Genomic DNA, 23995 nt, shown 5'->3' on the forward strand with positions numbered 1-23995 from the left:
ATTCTATGTAAGCCCCCAGCCCATGGGATGGTGTCACCTTTACCAGTTTGAATGAGGTGGGTCACAGACATATCTAGAGGTGTTCTTCAGTCTTCTAGATGATTCTAAGTCCGGCCAAGTTTATGATGATTAGTCATCACACGGGGGATAGATCTTTAGTGATCAGACAGATGGTAGCTACCCATCGAGAAGCATACAAGGCCTGCTCTGGTGATGTCCTGCCCAGTGAACTCCCTTCATGCAGCTGTGAGAAGACAGCAGACACGCTCAAACATACTGCCCAGAATGACAGAATGCTCAGGGATGAAAAGATCACTACAGATAGCGGAAGTCTGAATCACTGATGCAGATGGAGGAAACTAAGCAGCCAGTGACAACTGGTCTACCTCAGTGCGATGGACTCCTAAGACGAAAGACGGCTATGGGAAATCCAGAGAAACTGAGTTGGCATGGCAGCTAGACTGCAGCTGGTTGCCCTCTGGTGTCTCCTGGGCACTGCTGTCTTGGTTTAAAGAATGGCTGAGAAGGAGAAGGGGCTCTAAGCAACCCCTCAACACATCTTAGTTTCCTCATCTCCCGCACTGGACTAGGCATTTGGGCCCATAACTTGAATATTGGAGGCTTGGTCCCTAGCATGGTACTTCTGGAAGGAGGTGGAACCTTCGGGAGGTGGGACTCAATGGGGGAGGGGGAATCTTAGGTCATTGTGGAGGTACCCTTGAAGGAAACAATGGCCTGCATCTCTCAGCTGGTGGACATGTGATTGGTTTGTTCCGTTCCCATATGTTCGCTCCACACCCACCCTTGTGCCATCAGCACATGCAATGACTCAATCTCAGGACACAGGGTGGCCAAGGGGAGACCAGGCCAGCCAGAGCAGAGCCAGTTGTTTTTAAGATACTTTTTCTCAACAGCGTGGGCCAGACAGAGCTTCCTCCTTTGTACTGCTGGAATCCTTGTTTCTTCCAGAATTCCTAGATCTCACAGGATTCCTGGATCTCCAGGGCTTCCCGGATCCTCCATACTTCCTGACTTGCTGCATTGTTTTGAAGCCTGACTAGAAAAAGGACAACCCCCCAGGACTATGTCTTCTCAGGTTCCATGGAGCCACACGGCAGCCCTCGCTGGGCTACCTGTCGTTTCCCAGAGACCCTTGTGTGGCTTGGCAAGAAATGTCAATCACATCACCTCCTTCTGGGCATCTAGGCTTCTTTCCTGGGAACCAGGCTGCCTCCACTGGTTCACACCAGCTCAGGATGTGTTCCCCCCCCCAGTCTACTGGGAGAGGCCCTGCCCCCCAACCCCCAGAGTTTGCATGCTTTTCTTTGTTCCCAGTGGCCCAAGTTGAGTCCTGAACTTTTTCAACATTAATTTTTATTTTATTTTATTTGTTTGTTTGTTTGTTTGTTTTCAAGACAGAGTTTCTCTGTGTAGCTTTGGAGTCTGTCCTGAAGCTAGCTCTGTATCCCAGGCTGGCCTTGACCTCACAGAGATCCGCCTGGCTCTGCCTCCCAAACTCTGGGGTTAAAGGCATAGACTACCACTGCCTGGCAAGATTAATTTTAGGTAGATTGAACATACCACTCCTTTATTGTCTCACCCCATTAAACCTCAGCATTGCCCACTCCTACCCTGGCTGCAGAGTTGGTCTTGTAGCCAGTACCAATCCCTGAGTCATAGGTCCCCTGTCAGAGAATGGTACATTCCTCTAGAGGCCGTGACATGATGTACTGTCTTCTAATACTTTCTGTATCCAGCAGGTCAGCTGGAGCTAGGGGATGCCCTGCTTGAGTGCGTTCTGAAGAGCACTTCTAAAGTCTAGGGATGGCAATCATTCATCTCAAAGCCCTCACTGCCTTCCCCAGTGCCTGTGACCCAGCACCGGCCAGGAATCATGAGGACAGTGTCTCTTCCTGGAGGAGATCCAGCCTCTATCCACCTTCTGCCTAGACAGAACTCCCACAATGAGGACAGAAGTCCCTCCAGGAGATAGCACTTCCAGATACCCAGAGGTAGCACTTTCAGTCAGGATTATGGGTAGTGGCAGCATCTTGCTGGGCAGGGCCCCATAAAGCCAAGGTCAAGGCACGGTACCTGAGGACACAGGCACCAGGAGCCACTGACTACACCCTGTCCTCATCTGTACTCCTGTTGTAGCAGAGGTGGCTTTCAGGACAGCACCTCTGGGGACTTGTTAAGATCCTGTGGTCACCCCAACCCAGCACCACAACCTACCACCCCAACCCAGTACCCTAGTCTGCCACCCAGACCAAGATAAAGCAGCCCAAGTGTTGGGGAACATTGGTGGCTAGCCATGCCTGCCCCTGGGGCTTCCACCAGAACCCACAGTCAGAAGTGAGCGCCAAACAGTGAGGCCACCTTTTGGAGGATGGTCTTGTGGTTTGCATACAGGGGGATGCGCCGATCCACCACCTGCCATTCAGTAGACATCTGCAGGCCGCAGGTCGACTCCTTTGGATCGTGGGTACGCAGGTTCTGCAAGGACAAACAGCCTGTGTCCACCCAGCAACCTGAATCCTCAGGCTGCAGGGGCCAGTGCAGCCTACAATATTGCCTCCCATCCATAGCCAGCCTACTGTATGACACAAGATCACCTGCTTTGGGTGCCTGAGCTGGCCCTGCTGGGCACCATAGGCCAAAATGAATGAAGGAGATGTGACCTAACTCAGAGGCCTTTATCCTGCCTGGCCAACCTGGATTTCACAGGGTGGGACTCTCCCACCCTGGTTCTAAATCAGCTGCTCTCAGTGCCAGTGGACAAATGTCCTGTAAAGAGGGCACAGGGAATGGAAGAGGCCATGCCAGCCTCTCTGGGCATGGTCCTCAAGTCCTCCTGTGGCGATTAATATTGACTGTTAACTTGACAGGATCCAGAATCACCTTAGAGACAGATCCCTAGGCAAGTCCACAAGAGGATGTCTAGATTGGATTAACTAAAGGAGGAAGTTCCTCTCTGAATGTGGATGGCACCATTCCCTGAGATGAGGTCCTGGGATACATAAAAAGGGGAGGCTGAGCTAAGGACCAGCATCCTACTTCCTGACCACAGATGTGATGTGACCAGCTGGCCCATGATCCTGCTGCTGTGACTTCCCAGCCAAGGTCACTGTGAGCCAAGATAGACCCTAACCCTTACATTGCTTTTTCTCAAGTATTTGGTCACAGCAATATAACTAATACACAGAAAAATAACTAATGTATCTCCTCACCAAACCACCTGAGAACAGGCCCCTACTGCCCCTCCCTGGTGCCCCTTTGGTCCCTCCATGATGAGCACCTGACTCAGCTCCCTACTCATGGGCAGCTCTGTCAAGACCCCAGGCAGGCGCACTACTGTGAAGGCCCTGAGATGTGTCCAGAGCATTTCATCACATGGAGGCTGGCCTCATACCTCTTCCAGACTCTTCAGCTCCACATCATTCTGGCCCTGGAAATGGATGCTGACAGCCACTGTCTCAATCCAGGCATTGTCTGTGTTCCTTGGGTCATCCACATACCCTTTGTACACCTGGAGGCCAGGACAGGGGTGAGCTATCTGTCAAGTGATGGGGCCCTGACTCCCCAGGCCACAGGGCAGACCTCAGATCCACAGGGAGTGCCTCCCCGTTCCCCCACACTCCATACTTGAGGCTGCTCAGTACATGCTTTTCTCCCTGACCAGTGTCAGGCCCCACAGCCTCCTGACCCCACAACTAGCCTTAGGCACAAGTCAAGCATAGAACCCTGCTGCCTGCACTGGGAATCCAGAGGCTCATCCTCAAGGATTCTGCTCAGGGAGAACCCAGACAGCAAAGGTCACTGCTACACACCACACTCAAAATGAGAGTTCAGAACGACAATCCTAGAGATAAAGACAGATGGCTACCCCAAGGCACAGGGGCTTCTTTGGGGGTGATGAGATGTTGGAACTAGATAGGGATGGTGGCCACAGAGTGTTAGGAGTTTATCAATGTGAGAGAATTGCTCATTCTAGACGAAGTCTCAGCTAGCCCCCTAGTGGGGCTAAGGAGAGATCCTGGGAAACTTAAACAGCCTCCAGGGGAAGAGGGATAGCCTGGGCTTTCTCAAAGAGGGTGAGGTGCAGGCATTCTGGCCTCTTTGCTGGTGTCCATGTTTATCCATGGAGTTACTCCAGATTCATGTTATATGAATTTTACTCTGGTAAGAAAAGAAATTATGTTTTGAATTGTAAGAGAGAAGGCAGTGGTGTCCAGTGAGGCACTGTGCCGATGATACCATCCAATACTGTGGGACTTCTTAGGAAACAGCAGGTGTCACCAGCCACCACTCTTGTTTCTTAGACACAGAACAGCTGGACCACCCCCAGAGGGCTGTTGACATTGGCCACAGTATAGGCAGCAATACATTAGTCCCAACGAACACGGAGATGAACTTGTAAATCTGGACTACATAGCATCTCAGCTGCTGAGCAAAAGCAGGTCATAGACTGCTCGTGGCCTGTGTCCATCAGGAACACACATATCTGTGTGCAGAGAGTCTGGCTAAGGAGGGTGAAGGGTCCTATAAAGAAGTAGGCATCAGAACCCTGCCTAAGGATCCAGGCATGCAGGAACTCAGCACAGGGGCTCAACACACAGGGCTCAGTGCACAGGGAGTGGGCCCTACCTCTGTACCTTGCACCAGCAAGGTCTCAAAGGGCACCCAGAACTCTTGCCGGAGGACCCGCTTCAGCTTCCGTGGCAACATCTCCCCTGGCTCCCAAGACCCCTGAGCAGAGAGGAAATGAAGGCCAGTCAGCAAGGCATGCAAGATCCCAGACAACCCAGGAACCCATCTCCTCTGGCCACCTGCCCAGTGTAGGCAGCCAGCCAGCCCCCTGGAAAGCTGAAGGCGGCAGTGTCTGTCAGTCAAGAGTCAGCTCTCTGGCTGTGTGACACTGCCCAGACCCACCATCCGCATCAGCAATCCACAGCCTGCGCAGAAGCGTGGGGCTAAAGACGAGCAGGGACAGCCACTGTGACTCCATGAAGGCGACTGAACCTCCCACCTCCTCCCACCATCCTGGCACCAGAGAGGGGCAGGCACTGTACCCTAATTGTGGGCTTGTCCTCAGTCCCTCCTACCTGGTCCCTGCTGCTAGAAAACCTGGATGCTGCCCTGGCCTTGCAATTCAGCCTCTAGCCTGAAGACCTTAGTTGACACCACTGCCCCATGCCACTACAGAGATATGTGCTCCTACCAAGGCAGCCACTGAGCCATGGGGATAAACAGAAGTCTTAAGAGCAGGACCGCTCTTCGTTGAGTTGGAGAAAACCACAGACCCAGGGAATCGGGACAGAGGAGAGGTCTTGCCAGATGTGCTATATTATAGATGCTGTGTGCCACAGCCAGGGCCAGGCTAGACTTCATCCTCCTGACAGGACAAGGCTCTCTGACCCCTGTTCTAAGCGGGGCCTGGGAGTGAGGGGGCAGGACTAGCTGATCTGGGGGAAGAAATGAGCAATATGGAATCACATGGGCATGAATGGCCTGGGGCCTCTGCACCCCAATTCTGTCATTACCAAAGGGCCTCTGCAGTGCCCATTCAACTTCAGTCCCACAACCAGCTACTGTTCCTGAGGCAAAGGCCTGTGCAACACCCCACCGTTAACCCTTAAATAGCCCCCTCTGGCTTTAGGGCTCAACTCAGAATCTGAAGGGAGAGGTAACCCATGTCTAAGTCACTGTGAGTTGTCCCAGTACTGAGCTCTGCCACCCAGGGAAGCCTGGCCTGGGATACACTAGACTGTGAGCCCATGAGGAAGCCAGGGAGGGAGCTCCTAAGGAGCACTGCACCGTATCATCTCACCCAGGGCAATGACTATGGGTGGCTGGTATTCAGGTGGTGAGTGGGATGGACAGAGACAGTGCCTGGCTTACCCCCGGCAAGGCCCAGTGCTCGGAGTGGGGTAGCTTCATCACCAGCACCTCCAGCATCTTCCTGACACTCTTCCGGCAGATGGCTCCACCCTGGTTCCTCTTCCACCTATGGGGGGGAGGGGGACCCACTTACACCTGCAGGGCCACGGGTGCCCTTGTGTGGAGCAGCAGGGACTGGCTGGGCCTGGAGCAGCATCAGACCCACTTCTATCTCCCTTACAGCCCGTACCCCCCACCATCCCCCCATTCTCTTCTCCCCTCTGTGCCACCTCCATCTTCTTCCCTAAGCACCTAATCCCCAGGCAGAATAGAGACAGAAACCCCAGAGGGAAAGTCCATCCCAGCCTCTGACCCAGTTGTCCAAGGCCACAGCTCTCTGGCCCTGAGAGCCCAGTGTCTTATTGGCTCCATGCATCCTGAGCTAATACCCCCAGGGGATTCCCCAAGTGCAGCCAGTCAGAACCTGCCCAGAAGGTAGGTGGGACCCAGGGTCAGAACCATCATGTGATTAAAAGGCTTGAGAGGGGAACACTTAAGTGTGCACGCGAGGCTGTGTAAGAATGTGGATAGGTATGTATCCCCAGGTAGGAAAACTCCCAAATCTTAACATTTCATTGGGATTGTGGGTGGGTTTTGTTTTGTTTTGCTTTTTGTAATTTCTGTAACTTTTTCTCTTTAGTGGAAGCTCTAGACAGTTTTTATCAGCCCTCTAGCAGGGCTAAGGAGGCATCCTAAGAAATATAAGCAGCCTTCAGGGGAAAAGGGGTAGCCTAGGCTTTCTCAAAGAGGGTGGGGTGCAGGGTAGAGTCTGTGTTTTTCCACACAGACTTCCACAAAGTATCAAGTACCAAGGCCATTCTCTAGGTCCTCAGAACACGTCGGGGTGGGGGCATCTTTGAAACCAAGGTGCAGATGCCAGACAGGGGGCTCACCGAGTAACCACTGGCTGCAGTGTGTGGTTGGGTCCAAACCAGCTGAGGCTCCCACGTCCACGCAACCCCGTACGGCCCATGGGGTTCCTAGGTTACAAAGGATTAATTTAGCTGCTACACCTGATAGATTAGGATAGCTCTAGGAGGCAAACTAAGAAGGGACATGGGCAGGTGGGGCCAAGTCACAATGGGCCTAGCAGGGATAGTGTGTCAGCTCCTGCCAACCTGTCCTGGCCCCTCTGAGATCTCCACAGGGTGAAGCCAGGGTTTCTGGTATGCAACCACCCTGGCCAGCCCTCCTCCACAGAGAGGGTTAAACACCCAGAGGCCTATGTCTGGTACTTGTGGCCACAAATGGCTGACTACGCTTGAAGCCAGGCTGAAGGGACCAGTCTGTGGATACACAGACTCACTGTACCCCTGGAGCACAGAGTGCTAACTGCAGGCAGCGCAGGGCCTCTCATTGGGCCAGGACCCCTCTCCCCTCCTCTCGTCCCACCAGACCCCACCCCAAATCAGGTCTAAGAACTGGTGGGTCTCATGACTTCAACACAAAACAGAGGGAGACACACCCCTGCACCACCAAAGGACGTGTGAAGCCTCCTCCACATACGACCCTCCCAGCCCACCACTCCACATCTGCAGCCTGGCAAGACCCGCCCTATGGACGGGCTCTGCTTCCTTCGGCAGCTCCTGACACTCTCCCTCTTTTCCCTTGCCCATCTCTAACTGCTCAGCTGAGGTCCTGGTGTTCCCACACCACCCAGTGGGTTGGTACTGGCACGGAGATATTGGGAGGTGGAGCCCTTTGGAGGTGAGGCCTGGTGGGAAGCTTTGGGTCACTGGGAAGCCCTGTAAGGTGACAAGGGAACCCCAGCTTCCTTTTCCTCTCTTTTGCTTCCCAGCCACAAGGTGAGCAGCACTCTCCACTCCATACACCCTGCCATGACGGGGTTACCTCCCCACAGGACCACCAGGGCCACCTTGGATCTGTACTAAAGGCTTTCAAACCGAGGCCACAGTGACATTTCTTTGTTTCTTAGCTAGTTGTCCTAGGTGTTTTAGAATGGTGGAAAGTTGACTGACCCAGCATCTCCTATGCCTTGGATGAGTCCCCCCCCCCACACACACACACACTTCAGCAGTGTGTCTCAAGTGAGGAACACTCACTCCAGACACTACTGTGTAGAAGAGAAGAGAATAATGCCTCCTTATCATCCCCACTTGTCCCCACCAAAGCTCACGTCAGATCTACCCTATCATTAGATACGTGGGGCGCTGGGGTCAGTGGGGCCTTCAGGAAGTGATTGCTCACACAGACAGTCCTAGCCGTGTGACATCCTGCACCTCCTCTGCCTCCATCAGCAAGAAGGATGCAAGCCCTTGACCCTGGGCCAGAACCATGAGCCAAAATCAACCTTTTTTTTTTTCATAACCTACTTAGTCCTCGGTATTCTATTATAAGCGACATAAAGCAGACATAGCCAATGATTTCGCAGATGGAAACTATATCCAGGAAAATATAATTTTACAAAACCAGTTCGAGTCCTAACTACATAAGTATGTTATTGTATAAAAGTTATTGGGGCTGGGAGATGACTCATTAAGAAAAGTGTTGGCCATGCAAGCATGAGGACCTAAGTTCAAATCTTCGGAGTTCGTGTAAAAAAAAAAAAAAAAAAGGTGGGTGTGGAAGAATACACCTGTCCTCCCAGGGGTGGTGGAGACAGGAGGATCGCTGACCAGCCAGTCTAACCAACTGCTGAGCTCTGGTCTCACTGAGAGACCTTGCCTCAAAAAGTAGTTGGAGAGTGATCGGGGAGAGCCAAGCCCTCTGGTCTACAAGTGCGCAAACACACAGGAGCACCCTAAGCCCTGTCAGGTCCCCCCTGCTCATCCACACAGCTGTCGTGACTGCAGGTCTTCACCTGTCATCCCAGCATTGCGGGCACTCGTCCCACAACTGACATTTCTTCCCAAGCATTCTTCACCCCATCCATCACGGACCCATCATGAGGACACCGAGGCTAGAGCCCTGGTCTGTTTCATGCCGTCTCTCCCCTGCTCCTCCAACCTCTGGCTCCAGGGACAATAGCCCACTCACTCTCTATATTCCCCCAAAACTGCCTGCCTTCAACTTCCCTCAGGCCCCGCAGCATCCTCTGCTCCACTGCTCCCCCTGCTGGCCACATCCCATCGGGAAGCACAGTGGTGTATATGGGTCTCTTACTGTCTTCATATAAGTGGTCCATCATAGATGCTGGGCAGAGTTACCATCCCTATTGTGGGCCCCCAGGCCACGAACTCTGGCAGAGAATGCTCTCCTCACACCTGACTGTGGTCCCCACTTTTCCAAACATGAGTCAAAGTCCCCAGGTACCAATAGACCCATGCACCTGGGACCCAGCTAGGGTGATACAGAAGCCTTCTTGGGAAAAGTACAAAGAAAGGCTTTGTATCTTGAGCAGACTCTGAGGAAATGTCACAAGTTGAGTTTCTTTTTCTCTTGTTTTCTTTTACCAGAAAGAAATGCCAGCTTGCTCTGAGAAGAATTCACCCCAAAGGCCAGCTCACTCATACCAACTAAGGCCGGGCATACTCACAAAGGGAGCCCATCCTGGACCACATAGGCTCCATGGAAGCTACGACGGTCTGTTGGCCCATCTACAGCATTGTAACTGATCTTCGACAGAGGTTCTGCCATGCTGGGGGCAAGAAAGAGGACATGTCCCAATAAGAGAGAGATTATGGCAAAGCAGAGACACAGAGGGACAGGGGCTCAGCCTCCACTGGTAGCCCCAATTCAGTGACCACCGGCCTTTCCTTTGAGAGGGGCCTTTGGCCATAGGTCATGTCTGTTGTCAAGATGAGTTGTGCCCTTGGGTCTCTGGGGAAGATGAAGCAGAGCCTACCCGGGCCTACCCCAGGTGAATTCTGGGGTCTCTCTGGAGAAAGGGCCACTCACTCTCCCACAGGATCTGTGAGGGCCACGTCTTTCTTCTCAGCTGTGTAAAATGGGGGGTCGTAGATCAGAAACTCCGCCTACAACAAAACACATGAACTTCCTCAGAGTTTTGCCCTTCTTCCAGGCAAGCAAGGCCGGGGTGCAACAAATGGGCCCAAGAGCAGCTACAGCCAAGGCCACTACCCAACCAAGACCAAACATCCTCCCCAAGTGTGCATGGGCATCTCTCGGCCCTGGGAGAGCTGAGGAAGAATTCCAGATGAACACTCCAATGGGACCAGCCCAAGCATTGCTATGGATGGTGTGAACCCTTCCAGGGATGGGACAGAGGCTACATGGGCCCCTGGAGGTAAAAAGAATTCCATACAGTGGAGAAAGTAAGAAGGGAACTTCAGTCTGGAATGTTCCAGACGAATTGAGAGAAAACCCTGGAGGCTGGAATGGCAAGCAGGTGCCATTATCCCTGTCTCTGTGTATAGGTCTCTTTTTTATGTCTGTCACTCAGAAGGGGTGGTGGTGGTGGTAGTTGCTCGCTGGGAACTGAAGAGTCAAGAACAAGATGGGTGGGATGAGGCTGGAGCATGTGAGGAGCTACAGAAGCAGCCCTGGACCATGACTCTGTGAAGCTAGGGTGCCTCACCAGGCCCTTCCACATTTTGGCTGTATGGCTCATGTGATTTAATCTCTGCACACCTTGCTTAGTTTCCTCCTCTGCCAAATGCTCAGATGATCAGAGAGGCTGTAATGGATAGAGGCCACTATGAACACAGGAGGACCTCTTCTCTTCCCCCAGAGCCAAGCCCCTCCTGCATTGGTTCACATAAGAGAGTTATACTCACCTCCCAGGGCACCTTCTCATTGGGCACAGGGAAGCGCATGATGCGGGCATTGGGGTAGAGGAGGTGCCTGGCATTCACATGGTAACCATCTCCTGGCTCCTCTGCTTTCCTCCTAATATTCAGTTCAGCATCTGGCTCATCGAAAGTCCTTTGGGATGCTAGAAACAGACACATGTTTGAGCACTAGCCCTGAGACCCCACTTCCCATCCCAGGAATCTCAGCCACAGAAAGACAAAAAATTAGGTCAGCATTGCCTAGCAGACACCTGCCACTGAAGCCACACTTAAGTGTCTCAGCAGTGAGCTAACCTCACAGGCTGTGACAGGGTCTGTCCAATTAATGGGGGCAAGTTTGCTTCCAACAGGCCAGTCACACCTAAGGAAGACCATTCATGTCTATTTCCTGACTAGCTGCACATTTAGGGAAACGGGCTTTGCTTTCTATGCCTTGGGTAACATGATAGTCTCAGTCACCTAGAACTATTCCCTGGCCCCAACTTTGCAGCAAGCTGTGTAGAAGGAGGTCAAGGAGGCATGGCATGCTGCCCCCAGGAATCCAGTAACTGCTAAAGCTAGGAGAGACCTGCTCAGCTCGTAGGCAGAGGTGAGAGCTGGCCCCATAGGGCATTGGGATAGCTGCAGCCCAAATCCCTATAACTGCCTCGCCAGCTAACCCATCCCCCAGACTCAAAACCACACAGACTATTGGAGAAAGCTACTAAGAGACCATCTACTCACCCAGGGTCAGCACACCTGCCTCTGAGCCAAAGCCACTGTCCTTCAGGGTTGTCACGATCCAGTGCAAAGCTCTGGCCGTCTGAGCTACCTGGATGGCATGTCCAAAGAAAGACTGGGTTGACATCTGTGGTCCACATTACAAGTGGCTTATGGCCTAGAGGACTGGCCTCGCTTCCCAAGTGACCCAGGCACCCTGTTGGGCCATGCAGTCTCAGAGGAGAACTTGAGGTTGGTCCTCTGGCCTCAGTCAAATTTAAGACATGGTCCCAAGACATTAGTGTCTCAGAGGTGGCCTTGAACAGAGAAGGCAGCCATGAGGACTCTGGGATTGCCAGGACAGTGGACTGATGTGGGTGCCACACTGTTTAAATCTGCAGGGGGCTCAGTGGCAAAACGCTTGGGTAGAATTTTCTAGGGAATAAAGAAGGTGCTCCTTCCAATGGATAATTGTGTGTGTGTGTGTGTGTGTGTGTGTGTGTGTGTCTGTGTCTGTGTCTGTGTCTGTGTCTGTCTGTCTGTCTGTCTGTCTCTATCTCTCTTTCCCTCTGTCTCTGTCTCTCTCAATCACTCACTCGCTTGCTTGCTCACTCTCTCCTCCCCCCACCTCACAGACCTCCATTTCTGCATCTTTCCCCAAAGTTCTTGGTCTCAGTGTCACCACATGACAAAATGCCCCACCAGTCCCCAGCTTCCAACCTACCTGTTCCTCCAGAGAGACCAGCCTCTGCTCCATGGAGCCTGACCTCTTCACACGGTCCATGTCCAGCAGATCCACCATGGTGTCCACTCTGACAGAGGATAAATAGACAGGCTTTAGGGACCCTGCCAATTATATAAAATACAATGCCCCCAAATTGCAGACAGCCCCAGCAAACCCAACAACTCAAGCATGGCATCCCACTGACTCTTACTTCAATACTGTTTGTGATTTGAAAGTATCTACAACATACATCTCTATCTTACAATAAAGCTGGCCCAGCAGAAGGGCAGCCCAGGCTCACATGGCCAGCTCAATGGACTATCAGAGATGTCAGCTGGGAGAGGTGACTGCATTCACAGTAGCCCACTTGCCCAGATTGCCCCCTGTGCTGAGCCATGAGCTCTGAAAGCTGTCTCAGATGACAAAGCTTATGGTGACAGCTGGGCTGGTGCCGGTGGGGCACTGGGGCTGTTGGGGAATGTTTAGTTTGAACCAGAAGCCCCGCTCCCCACCATGTCCAGCTGTGTTTTAACTGCCGTCAAGTCAAGGCCTGCCTGCCAAGCTCCGAGCGGCTTTGCCCAGGGATTCCTTTATTTCCTCCCACTTGAAGTGCCAACTGCTAGCAGCATCCTTTTATAGTAAAGTGAGCCATACTGTAACATCTGATCAGTGTTTCTGTGGATGTGACCCAATTTGAACAGTCATTCTGGAAAGGGAAGCTAAGGACCACACTGAGTGTGCTGGCGTCTACTTCCCCGTGCATTGTATTGCTTCCGTCCACAAATGACACTCTGGAGTCCCTGCCTTTTTTTCCAAGACAACTTTGTGATCACGTGAGGGTGATATTCATAACATGTTTGGACCCCCATGATTCAGTCACAGTGACACACGGGAACCATCTAGATCAGCAGAAACCCCCAAACCTCCAGCCATACTCTCTGGGTGAGTAGCTGGGATCAACTAAGCTCAGCCACAGTGCCATAAGCCCTGGCACACCACACACCAGGGCGCCTCCCTGGGCCTCAGATCCCTCACTGTGCTCCCAGAGAGAAAGTGGCCAGGCCAGGGTCCTCACCAGGTCTAAGGGACTGCTCATCATTTCCCGGTCGCTCTATGCTTCGAAGCACTCACCTACTGAGTGCATAGAGTGTTGTTAATGGTTTCTAGACAACGGGCCAGAGATTCTGAAATGTTACGTTTTAGCACACTAGCTACTGTTCCCCCTAGAATGTCTGTAGCAATCATCTTGGAAATTTGCTATTTTAATAATCCTTTTCAACCTCAGGAAATAACTGGAGAAGCCCAGCTTCCTTCAGGCCCCAGGTCCGTTTTGAGCCTCCTACAAGGAGGAAAATCTGGGGTGAGGGCTGAGTGGGCTCATGTGACTGACTTCTTCAGGGTGAGCCTAGGTTCCTGAGGCAGGAGAGTGCAAAATTGCCAGGACAGGCCCCCAAATCCAGGCTATACTGTTCACCAGGGGCAGACACTATACTATTCTACTTCTGTCCCTTCCCTGAGTCTTTGCCTCCTCAGTGCAAAGATGGAGCAGCCAGCATCTCTTTGTAAGAAAGGCTAGGGTAAGGCCAGGCAGTGGTGGTTCATGCCTTTAATACCAGCACTTAGGAGGCAGAGGCAGGCAGATCTGTGTGAGTTTGAGGCCAGCCTGGGCTACAGAGTGAGTTCCAGGAAAGGCTCCAAAGCTACATAAGAGAAACCCTGTCTCAAAAATCCCAATAATAATAATAATGATGAAGAAGAAGAAGAAGAAGAAGAAGAAGAAGAAGAAGAAGAAGAAGAAGAAGAAGAAGAAGAAGAAAGGCTAGGGTAGGGAAGCAGGTGACATGTTCAGTCCACAGCATGACTTTGACACTGCACCATTAGAACCCTCATGCTGACTCTACTGACCCAACTTCAAGATCATCCTGGTAATGGAGCATCCAGACATGAGCCCCATTTCAGAAGCCCTCTGGGTGCCACATACCCCAATATCTGGACAGTGGACACAATCATTGTTCAAAATTAAATGGCACCATACAACCATTCTTGATAAGCAGGTAGTAGTGGGTGCTCAGGGGCTGCATGGACCCTGGCACCTGCCCTTAAATAGACAGTGAGAGCGTGGTACCAACAAAGAACACAGCCCAGACTGCCACAGGTTAGCCAGGCCAGGGGTTAAGAACCACACAGCATTCACCGAGTTTCTGCCTGGCTCTAGGCTTTCTCTGGGGGGTCAAGTACTGTGGGGACCCAGTAAGATTCTGTCCCTGCTCTCAGGTAGCTCATAGAGGGACAGCTGGATACTAACCCAGCCCACTGTGTTAGCTTGAATGAGAAATGCCCCCCACCACAGTACTGGGTATTTGAATACTTGGTCCCAGTTGATGGCCCTGTTTGGGAAGGTTTAGGTTATTCTTGCTAGAGGAAGTATGTCACCACTGGGTTTTGAGATTTGCTCTCTCTGCTTTGGGCTTCCAGTTCAAGAATGAGGTGAGCTCTCAGCTTCCTGCTCCTGCTGAAATGCCTGCCTCCCGCCGCCATGCTGTTGCCACTGTTATAGATTCTAACCCTCTGGACCTGTAAGCCAAAATAAACTCTTCTATAAGTTGCCTTGGTCATGGTATTTTATCACAGCTACCAAAAAGTACCTAGTACCACCCTCAAGCAATCAGTTGATATATTCACCAACCAATAAGCCTATCTCCAAGTCCACCAATAAACCACAAATGAACCTGATTCACCAAACAATGCATTCACAAAGCCATCAACCAACACACCAGCAAACCTGCCAACCAGCCAGCCAGCCTTTGTAATTGTTTAGAGGTGCAAATGGGGAGTGTGGAAGCAGGAAAGACCCTTCCATACGAGGACCCTGAGTAGACAACTGTTCTAAGTAGAGGGCATTCCAAGGACAACTTGATGTTATTGTACTCAAGCAAATGGTACATCTTTGTCTAGCTCGCCCATCATGAGAGGTACAAGGGACTTTGGCCATCAGCTAGTTCATTGAGGTTTGTTGATGTTGCCATCAGCATCACCATAACGACCACACTATTGGGAGAAGCACCATCACCCTCAATGCCATTCTCTCCAGCACTCTCACTACAAGCATCATCAGCATCATCACTGTAGTCACCATCACCTCCAGCACTAACGTCATTGTCACTGTTGCCATCATGTCACATCAACATCATCACCATCATCCCCATCACTTTCATCATCCCCATCACTGCCATCATCAATCATCACAACTGGGTGCCCTGTTTGCTTATCTGGGCACAATGATACCCAGTTTCCTCTCCCATAAGTTGAGCATGGGTCCTGCCCCATGGGACTGCACTTGGCACGGCTTTAAGGATGTATCCCCCAGGGCTTCTAGCTTCTGTACTTCTCACTGATGTCCTGGATCCTCTGTTCTGGCCGCTGTTTGAGCTGGTACTGCTGGTTCTGCAGGTAGTTCTCCTTCAGGTAGAGCTCCCAGGACAGGAGGGCTGCCTCCTCATTCTTCTCCAGTTTGTTCTCTGTGGACAGGATGGGGTTAGCAAGGACCTGATGACCTACCTAGGGCCCCATGGAAAGGGTCCATCACTCCATATCCAGGCCCAGGGAGCTACTGGCTCATGCCAGGTGCGGGGAAAGCCCAGCAGCATGAAAAGTCAGCATGCTTAATGATGGCCCACGGCTCTAGAAGGAAGCCCACACTCGCATCTGCACCCAGGACGGTGGGACTATACAGTGTTGGGGGGCAGGGGCACCCACTGAGTTGTTTGTGCCGCTTGGCAGGGATCTTCAGGACAATCCTCTTGATCAAGAGCTGCAGGTGGCTGAGGAGGATGAAGGGGGGAGGTGCTGGCGGCCGGCCATGATACTCCTCAATCAGGTCATGGCGCTGGAACTTCCAGATCTGGTCTGTATGTTCCTGCACTTCCTGGAATGTGTAGCTGGCAGGAGGCAGAGGTATAGGTATCAGAATGTTTGTGGGACACAGCATTCCAGGGTCAAGTGCCTGGCACAGCCAGAGCAGGTAAGCAGGAAGTAAGCCAGAAGCCAAGAGGCAGCCAGCTTCTGGGAATGGGTGAGGACAGGAAATCACAGGGATTTTAGTATTATACTCCTGAATAAACAGAGATGGCATCTGTGAGAGGCTAGACATGGACACTGAACACCAGAGAGCTTCTCGGTGTTTCTAGTGATCTGAAGAAGCAGAGGATGGTGTCTTGGGTACTTTAGGTACTCAGATCTGATACAGATACCCAGGAGCAGGAGAAGAACATGTACCACTTTATCAGATAGCTTTTCCTGCCTGAGGGACAGAGTCTACCCAAATCCTATCCACACTCCCTGCCCTGATCTCAGATCTAACTAGTGCATGTAGTTCTCAATACTCTAAATACTCTAAAAACAGAAGGGGCATCCCCCCCCAAATCAGCTGGTGAGAAATGAATATATCATGCACACCATAATGGAGGGACTTCCAAAGGTCACGGCCACCAGGAACCTGTCTGTAGAGACAGGAGGGCCAAGGGCTCAAGGGTTTCACTTTGGGCAGGCTGGACCTCCCATGGCTGAACTGTTCCCTATCAGAGTAGAAGTGGGTCTTATGACCCTGAAGTCAGTGGACAGGGGCTACTGGGCCCCAGTTAACAGTGACACAGATGGGGTACCATACTGGCTCCGCAGGAGCTCCCCACACACTCTCATGAGGCTGTCAGTCACCTGCCTATGCACACACCAGCCCCGGAGAGCCCTTCCATGCATAGACGCCCACACTCACTTGAACATGGCAATGAGCAGGTTGAGCAGCAGGATGTTGGCAAAGAGCAGATAAAGGCAGAGCAGGGTGACCGTCAGCCACTGAGGGAAGGCAGGCATCTGCCCTGTCCAGTCGCTCTCGGGACACTTGGGCTTGTAGGGGTCTGTGCCATTGGGGCTGCACTGGTCCATGCTGAAATTCACACCTGTGGGGAGTGGGAGGGGACACAAAACATGCAGTCGGTCACTAGGAACTGGCTGCCAGGGACCCTGGCCATTTGGGGCACTGAGAGTCCCCACAGGCTTGCATCCCAGGAGTTAGGGACTGGGTTTCTGGCCAGAGCCCAAACTGACAAGAAGTCTGTCTGTACTTGGGTGTCCTCAAGCAGGAAATGGGCTATTCAGGGGGAATCTGGAGCCAGTGCTATCTCCCAGGTTGGCCCTCTGCATTCCATGATCCAGCTATCCCTCCCTCAAGGCACTTCTCGTGGCTACAGATATCAGTGGATGGAGCTCGGTCCTCAGAAATTCAATTTGAAGGAAAGGATCTTAAAAGAAATAATTGGAGGCTAGAGAGGTGGCCAGCAGAGAAGAGCACAAAACTGTTTTTCCAGAGGACCCAAGCTCAGTTCCCAGCACCCACTTCAGGTGGCTCTCCACTATTGTTAACTCCAACTCTTGGGGACCAGACACTTCTGACCTCTGTGAGCACCGCTATCATGCACACATACCCTCACACAGACATACACATACACATCATTAAAAATAAAATAAATTGGGGGCTGGCGAGATGACTCAGTGGTTAAGAACACTGGCTGCTTTTCCAGAGGTCCTGAGCTCAATTCCCAACAGCCACATGGTGGCTCATGACCATCTATAATGAGATCTGGTGCCCTCTTCTGGTGTGCAAGCATACATGCAGACAGGACACTGTATACATTAAATAAATAAATAAATCTTTTAAAAAATAAAAATAAATAAATCAAGAAAATAATAGAACTAAAAGAAAAATAACAATAACACAAAAAGGAGGAAGATACCCCAGAATGAACTTCACAGCTCCAGACCTGGCCATTGGAAACTGAAGGATGGCTAAGGCAAGCCAGTGGTCCAAACGGTCAAAGAGACAGCCTGTTTCCAGCCCAAAGCCCCAAACTTCATGCAGACCCAAGGAATTCAGACCCTAAAACTATCTGGAAGACGAAGAGCAAAGCCAGAGGACTCACCTTGCCCAGTTTCAGAACTTACTACAAGCTACAGCAACTATGGCAGGGAGGTTCTGGGCAAGGCCAGATGCACACACACCAGCAGAAAAAAATGGAGACCCAAGAGGAATGTTCTCATTAAGGATCAGGTGACTTTCACAAGGGGCCAGGACAGTTCAGGGAGACATACTTGTCAACTGATGCTGCTGGGACAATAGACAGTCAGGTGAGAAAGAATGACCCTTGCCAAGCACGGTGGTGCATAGCTACAGTGCCAGTCCTGGGGACGCAGAGGCACGGGACTCACTGAAAGCTCCAGGGTAGCCAGGGCTCTATAATGAGACCCTGTCTTTAAAAAAAAAAAAAAAAAAAAAAAAGGAATGGGCTGAAGAGATGGCTCCAAAGTTAGGCTGCTCTTCCAGAAGCTCTGGGTTCAATTACCAGCACCCACATAGTGGGTCACAACCATCTCTAACTCCAGTTCCAGGGAATCTGATGCCTTCTTCTGGCCTCCTAGGACACTGAGCACAGGTGTGGTACACAGACATGGTGCAAACAAACACCAACAAATATAAAATAATAATTAAAAAAAAAAAAACAAGAACAGCGCTTTTCTCACATACTAATGTGTATAGACAAAGTAGATCCGTGGCTGTATAGGGAAAGAGAATAGTATCATTGATGGGGCGAGGCTGAAAGCTGGTTTTTGCAAATGAGTCAGAGGCCAAAAGAAAGATTGAAAGCTATAAACCCTTACAAGAAAAACACACACATCAACCATTTGAGCCTGGGGTTTGGCGATGTTTTCTCCACTGTGACACAGAGACACAAACGATTTTAAAAATCAAGCCGCACCTCATTAAAATTCTATGCTTCAAAGAAAGTGTCCTTTCATAAATAAAATAAAAAGATAACCTCTGTAATAATAGAAAATATTGCAAACTAGTCCTGTGATAAAAGTCTTAAAAGCTCAATAATAAAAATCTAATGGAAGGGGGAAATGAGCAAAAGCTAGAAATGGACATTTCTGCTAAGAAGACGTCCAAATGGTCCAGTAAGCACATGAAGATATGTTCAGCAGAAGCCACAACAGAAATGCCAATCAAAACCGCAAGGACACACCGCTAACATAATGAGTGTGAGGTGAGTGTGGAGAAACTGGAACGCGTAGCCTCTGTGGGAACAGTTTGGCATTTCTCAGAGTTAAACACACCCACACAACAGCACACACCTAAGTTCGCAGCAGCAGCCACAGAAGCCAAAACCCAGGATGCATGCGAGTGGCCACAGCTTATGAATAATTAAAATGTGCCTCATCCACGCAGAGAAAGACAATAAAATGGAATGAAGCGCTGATAACCACTACACCCCTCAGTGAACCCTGAAAACATGACACTGGGTGACAGAAACAGACACAGCTGACTCCACGCCACATTAGGTCTAGCACGTGTGACATGTCCAGGAGGGTGAATGTGTGTGGACAGCAGCAGATGGGTGGCTTTGCAGGATGCAGGGAGGGAGGGAAGCAGAGGCTGTTGCAGGGATGGGGTCTGAAGCTAGCTTCCATAAGACGCCACGCATGTGAGGACTTTCCATGGGTAGCTGATGATGTGGGAAATCTACCTGAAGGATGCTGGTTTTAAAAACCACGTGAGACTGGGGAATAGCTCCATCACTAAAATGCTTGCACTGAGGCATGACTGAGTTCAGTCCCCAGGACCCATGTTAAAAGCCAGATGTTATGGCTCACGCTTCCAATACCAGTGCCAAGGAGGAGACAGATGGATCCCTGGGACTCCAACCAGCTAGCTTAGCCTACTAGGCAAGTTCCAGAGCAGTGAGTGATCCTGTCTCAAAAAATGAGGGACTGAAAAGATGGCTCAGTGGTTAAGAGCACTGGCTGCTCTTCCAAAGGACCTGGGTTCAATTCCCAGCAACCACATGGAGTCTTACAGCTGTCTGTAACTCCAGTCTTAGGGCATGTGACACCCTCTTCTGACCTCCTTGGGCAGTGCACTCATGTGGTGCACAGACATACGTGAACGCAAATTCATATACATAAAATAAAAATGAAGGAAAAAGCAAAAACAAACCAACAAAAACCAAGGTGGGTGGTTCCTAAGAAATGACATCTGAGGTGGCCCTCTGGCCACCACACATGCATCCACACGCATACACATGCACTCACACACATGTGCACACACTCACCTATACACACCTGCGCTCACACACATACTCACATACATACATGTACATGCACACACAAGCTCACACACAGGCACAGATACACACACTCACACTGAAAAGCTGTCTTTCTGCCACAGAGTAAGCAGTCATTTCTGACTGTAGTGGGGTGATGCTGTGGACTGTCAGTTGTACCTCATCCATCTCTGCCATAGCTTAAGTTCCTACTGTCACACGCCACATGGACAGGAAAATGCAGGTGCCCTTCACTCTCTGATGAGGGCTGTCAGCATCCAAGACAAGCTGACCCCAGTGGAGCCCTGGGCTTTCCTGGTCCTTAGAGAGCCACACAGCCTGGCTGGAAATGAACCCCATCTCCTGTAACCTTGAACTCTTAGGGAGTCCAAGGGAGCTCTCCGACTCCATCTCCCTCTATCCCCCTTGCCCCTTAGATGCCCACAACCTGGCTCCTACCATCGATGTAGGTTGGAATCTGCCCAAAGATGGTGAGGTAGGAGTGGTAGACAACCCCACGGAAGATCCAATCCACCCGGCTCTCGTTGTGGATGAGGATGGCCTGCTTGGCCACTCCGAAGGACACCACCCACACCGCCAGGAGAAAGAGGAAGAAGAAGACGTCCTTCATCTGCAGAGAGTGAAGCAATGGGCTGCCCTTCCCACCCTGGATCTCCTCTGTCTGCTGCTGCCCTGACATGAATACAGGATGCCAGGAGCAACCAAGGCTTCCCTGCAACCTCACAGAGCACACTAACGTATTCATAAGGAATACCCCAAGATATGGAATGGGGTCGGACAATGATGACCCCAAGAAGAAAGGACTTGTATCTGAACAGCAATGGGGCCCATGCTGGGGCTGTGGAACGAGAAGCAGGCAAGGCAGCCTGGAGGAAGTGGCATCCAGACAATAGGGTGAGGAATATTCAGAGATTCTGAGGATGAGGCAGAGGCAAGACACAGGGCAAATGGTCATCTCTAGTGCCATCCTACCTCTTTCATGATGGCATAGCCCTCAGCCTCCCTCACAGCAGCCATGGGCTCCAGCCCCTCCCGGGAAGCCCATTGTACCCTCACCATGCGCTTCACTATGATTATCTTGGGCCCCAGCGTCTTGCTGATAGTGAAGATGTGCATGAGGCGGAGGCAGAACATGATGAAGTCCAAAGACAGGATGATGCGCCCGGGGTACAGCGTTGCTGGGATGAGCCTGGCAGTGGGCAAGGTACCACCTCAGGCTCTGTTCCCTAGAAGGCAGAGCTTTCTGAAACCTCTCCCTGGCCTGGGGTGGTCCTTGGAGGTACAGGGCTCTGGAGGATCCAGGCCCAAATATGTCAAAGGCAATGGTGACATCAAGGGCAAAAAATTCACAGAGAACTGAGTGGCTTCAATAGAGTCCAGAAACCAAGGTGCAAGGACATTCCAGAAACAATTCCAGGAGCCTTGGCCACATCCATCCTACCTCAAGAAGGAAGAGGGCCACCACCTCTCAGATACATGAGCTGTCATGAGTGGGATGTAACCCAGCAGGGAGGGCCAAAGAGGACACTATACATCTGAGAAGCTGAGGCGAACAATAATGGCTGGTGGTCCTTACATGTGACAGCAACCCAAGATGGGCAAAGAGCAGTCACATATCCCAACACCATTTCTCCATCAGTGCCAAGGCAGGCTGGGTCCAGGTGCCCCGCAGGAAGAAGGCAGGGGTACCCTGGCCACTCACCGGCAGGTCAGTCCTACTATGAAGAGCAGAATGGCACCAACGTCCAGCTTGTTCCAGAAGTCACTGAAGTACAAGGACGCCATCTTCTTCAGGCCACACCCATCGGGATCGTAGAAGAGCTACTGAGGAGACCGCAGTTAGGGGAGGCCAACAACACCATCAGCATCACCCTGACAAAGCCCTTTGTGGGCAGAGCTTGACTGTGGTGGGGGTCAGCAGGACACAGTGTGGACTCAACAAGTTCAGGAACAGCATGAGCAGAGGTAAGTGCCTGCCATACTTCACTGCTAGTCTCTCATGAACCAGGGGTCCTGTTGAGCCTGTGCGTGTGTGTGTGTGTGTGTGTGTGTGTGTGTGTGTGTGTGTGTGTGTGCTGGAAAAGCTCCCCTCTGCCTGCCAGCACATCTCACAATGATCTTTGCTCTGTCTAGAATGACACCTACTTCCTGAGACAGTCCGGGAAGGAGGGGCCTAGAGGAGACCCCAGGATCCTCACATGGTCTGCCTGGTGGAAATCCTCACTCTTTTCTGGTACCAGCCCCCAGCTGTCATGGTCAGGCATATCCTTTCCCTGGGCCTGAGTGACAGATTCTAGGAGACACACGTCCTGGGCTGTCATGTGAGGTGAGTCCAACAGACACAGAAGCTCCGACCCCCATGGAGGGTCTGGCTACCGAGGCTGAGGAGGCCCCAAAACCTCAGCATTGCTCCAGTGTCATCATGCCCCAGCCCCATGGTTCTTTCTTTGGCTCCCCTCTTTCTTCTGTGGGTCTCCCAACAGGCAGGGTGTCCATCCGATGTAAGCTGGTACCACAAGGACACAGCAGGAAACTAATACAGGGAGGGTTGGTCTGCTCAGTGGTCACACGGGCCTTTGCCCTGGGAGGCGACATCTAGCCTTACAGTGGTGTCCTGTTTATCAGGAGTGTGAGCTAGTCCAGGTGGTCAGTCAGGGCTAGTTCAACCTCTAGAGGGGCTAGAGACAGACCAGCCAAGAGGATAGAGCCATGTCTGTGTGACTGACCCCCAATATAACCCTGGACCCTGCAGCTTGCCGAAGCTGCCTGGATGACCCTGGCCCTGAATGTCATTACACATTTTTTTTTTGAGCTGAGGATCGAACCCAGGGTCTTGAGCTTGCTATGCAAGTGCTCTACCACTGAGCTAAATCCCCAACCCCCATTACACACTCTTTATCCTTGCAGGGAGAACCAAGTTCTGCCCCTGCCTCAGGGAAGGGATCTCTGAATTCTCTGGGTCAACAGTCTTTGGATGGATGGGTACCTCTGTATTTGGCAGGTTTGACTCTCTAAGCCCTTTTCTGGAATGAACCATCACCATGTTCATGGCTCTCCATCAGTTGAGTCTTCTGCAAATGGTCACACAGGGCCCCACACTTGGCAATGTCGAGAAACACACCTACTCAAAGGTGGCCACAGAATGGAATTAGGTGGGAGACCTCGGGCCGCACAGAACCCGCTCAACTTCTGGGGGCACTGGAAACTGACGGTCATGAGTGCTTTGCCTCGGAAAGATCCAGAAGCCTAGCTTCAGGCAAGGCAGCCAGGCCACGGAGGCAAGGTTCCCAGGTGGAGGAGTGGGTGCCTGCCTCCCAGGGTTCCACCCAGCTCCTAGGGGCCTGGGTGAGGCTCGGTGGAAACAGACACTTGGCGTGGGAGTGGTAAGTACCTGTCGTGTCTCCTCGCACACCAGGGAGAAGAGCCACAGGTAGATGAGGTACTCGCACCAGGATGGTGAGGGCTGGAAGTCCACCATGAGCACGTAGGCGAACAAGCAGAGGAAGGTAAAGTAGGACAGGATATTCAGATGGAAGATGACCACGGGCGCGTTGAAGAAGGCACGGACGCGGGCTGGGCGGCACAGAGCCTGCAGCCTCTTCTCCCTGCAACGGACACATCAGGTGACTGGCACAGACTTTGGTCTCCAGGATCCCTACCTACCCTGTGAGAGATGTGACTCAAGGGGCAGATATGCTAGGAAAGGAACACCTCACTTGGTACCTAAGGCTGTATAGCAGTTATAG

General features: G+C 51.6%; 1 protein-coding gene and 2 non-coding genes across 5 annotated transcripts in view; all 3 read right to left on the reverse strand.

Annotated features, from left to right (window-relative positions):
- Positions 1 to 1507: 1507 nt before the first annotated feature.
- Trpm2 (transient receptor potential cation channel subfamily M member 2) overlaps positions 1508 to 23995 on the reverse strand; it is a 48830-nt gene continuing 26342 nt past the window's right edge. For 2 of the 3 annotated variants that reach the window (XM_036167345.1, XM_036167346.1), the window contains 17 exons: positions 23641 to 23854; positions 21952 to 22070; positions 21306 to 21438; positions 20688 to 20859; positions 16847 to 17030; positions 15832 to 16013; positions 15461 to 15593; positions 12076 to 12163; positions 11376 to 11463; positions 10638 to 10795; positions 9799 to 9875; positions 9437 to 9538; positions 6834 to 6920; positions 5902 to 6007; positions 4648 to 4749; positions 3413 to 3529; positions 1508 to 2496 (listed from right to left, as the gene is read on the reverse strand). In XM_036167345.1, the coding sequence (XP_036023238.1) occupies positions 2350 to 2496; positions 3413 to 3529; positions 4648 to 4749; positions 5902 to 6007; positions 6834 to 6920; positions 9437 to 9538; positions 9799 to 9875; positions 10638 to 10795; positions 11376 to 11463; positions 12076 to 12163; positions 15461 to 15593; positions 15832 to 16013; positions 16847 to 17030; positions 20688 to 20859; positions 21306 to 21438; positions 21952 to 22070; positions 23641 to 23854 (2209 nt within the window). In that variant the 3' untranslated portion in view covers positions 1508 to 2349. Of the gene's footprint in view, positions 2497 to 3412; positions 3530 to 4647; positions 4750 to 5901; positions 6008 to 6833; positions 6921 to 9436; positions 9539 to 9798; positions 9876 to 10637; positions 10796 to 11375; positions 11464 to 12075; positions 12164 to 15460; positions 15594 to 15831; positions 16014 to 16846; positions 17031 to 20687; positions 20860 to 21305; positions 21439 to 21951; positions 22074 to 23640; positions 23855 to 23995 lie in introns of those variants that run through there. The other variant, XM_036167347.1, reaches the window with a different exon arrangement.
- Positions 4706 to 4781, reverse strand: LOC118570157. The gene has a single exon (XR_004943150.1). It is a non-coding gene; the product is annotated as a Z6 small nucleolar RNA (small nucleolar RNA).
- Positions 5890 to 5948, reverse strand: LOC118570156. The gene has a single exon (XR_004943149.1). It is a non-coding gene; the product is annotated as a Z6 small nucleolar RNA (small nucleolar RNA).

This window comes from Onychomys torridus, chromosome 18 (assembly GCF_903995425.1).
Source record: "Onychomys torridus chromosome 18, mOncTor1.1, whole genome shotgun sequence".
Lineage (NCBI taxonomy): Eukaryota > Metazoa > Chordata > Mammalia > Rodentia > Cricetidae > Onychomys > Onychomys torridus.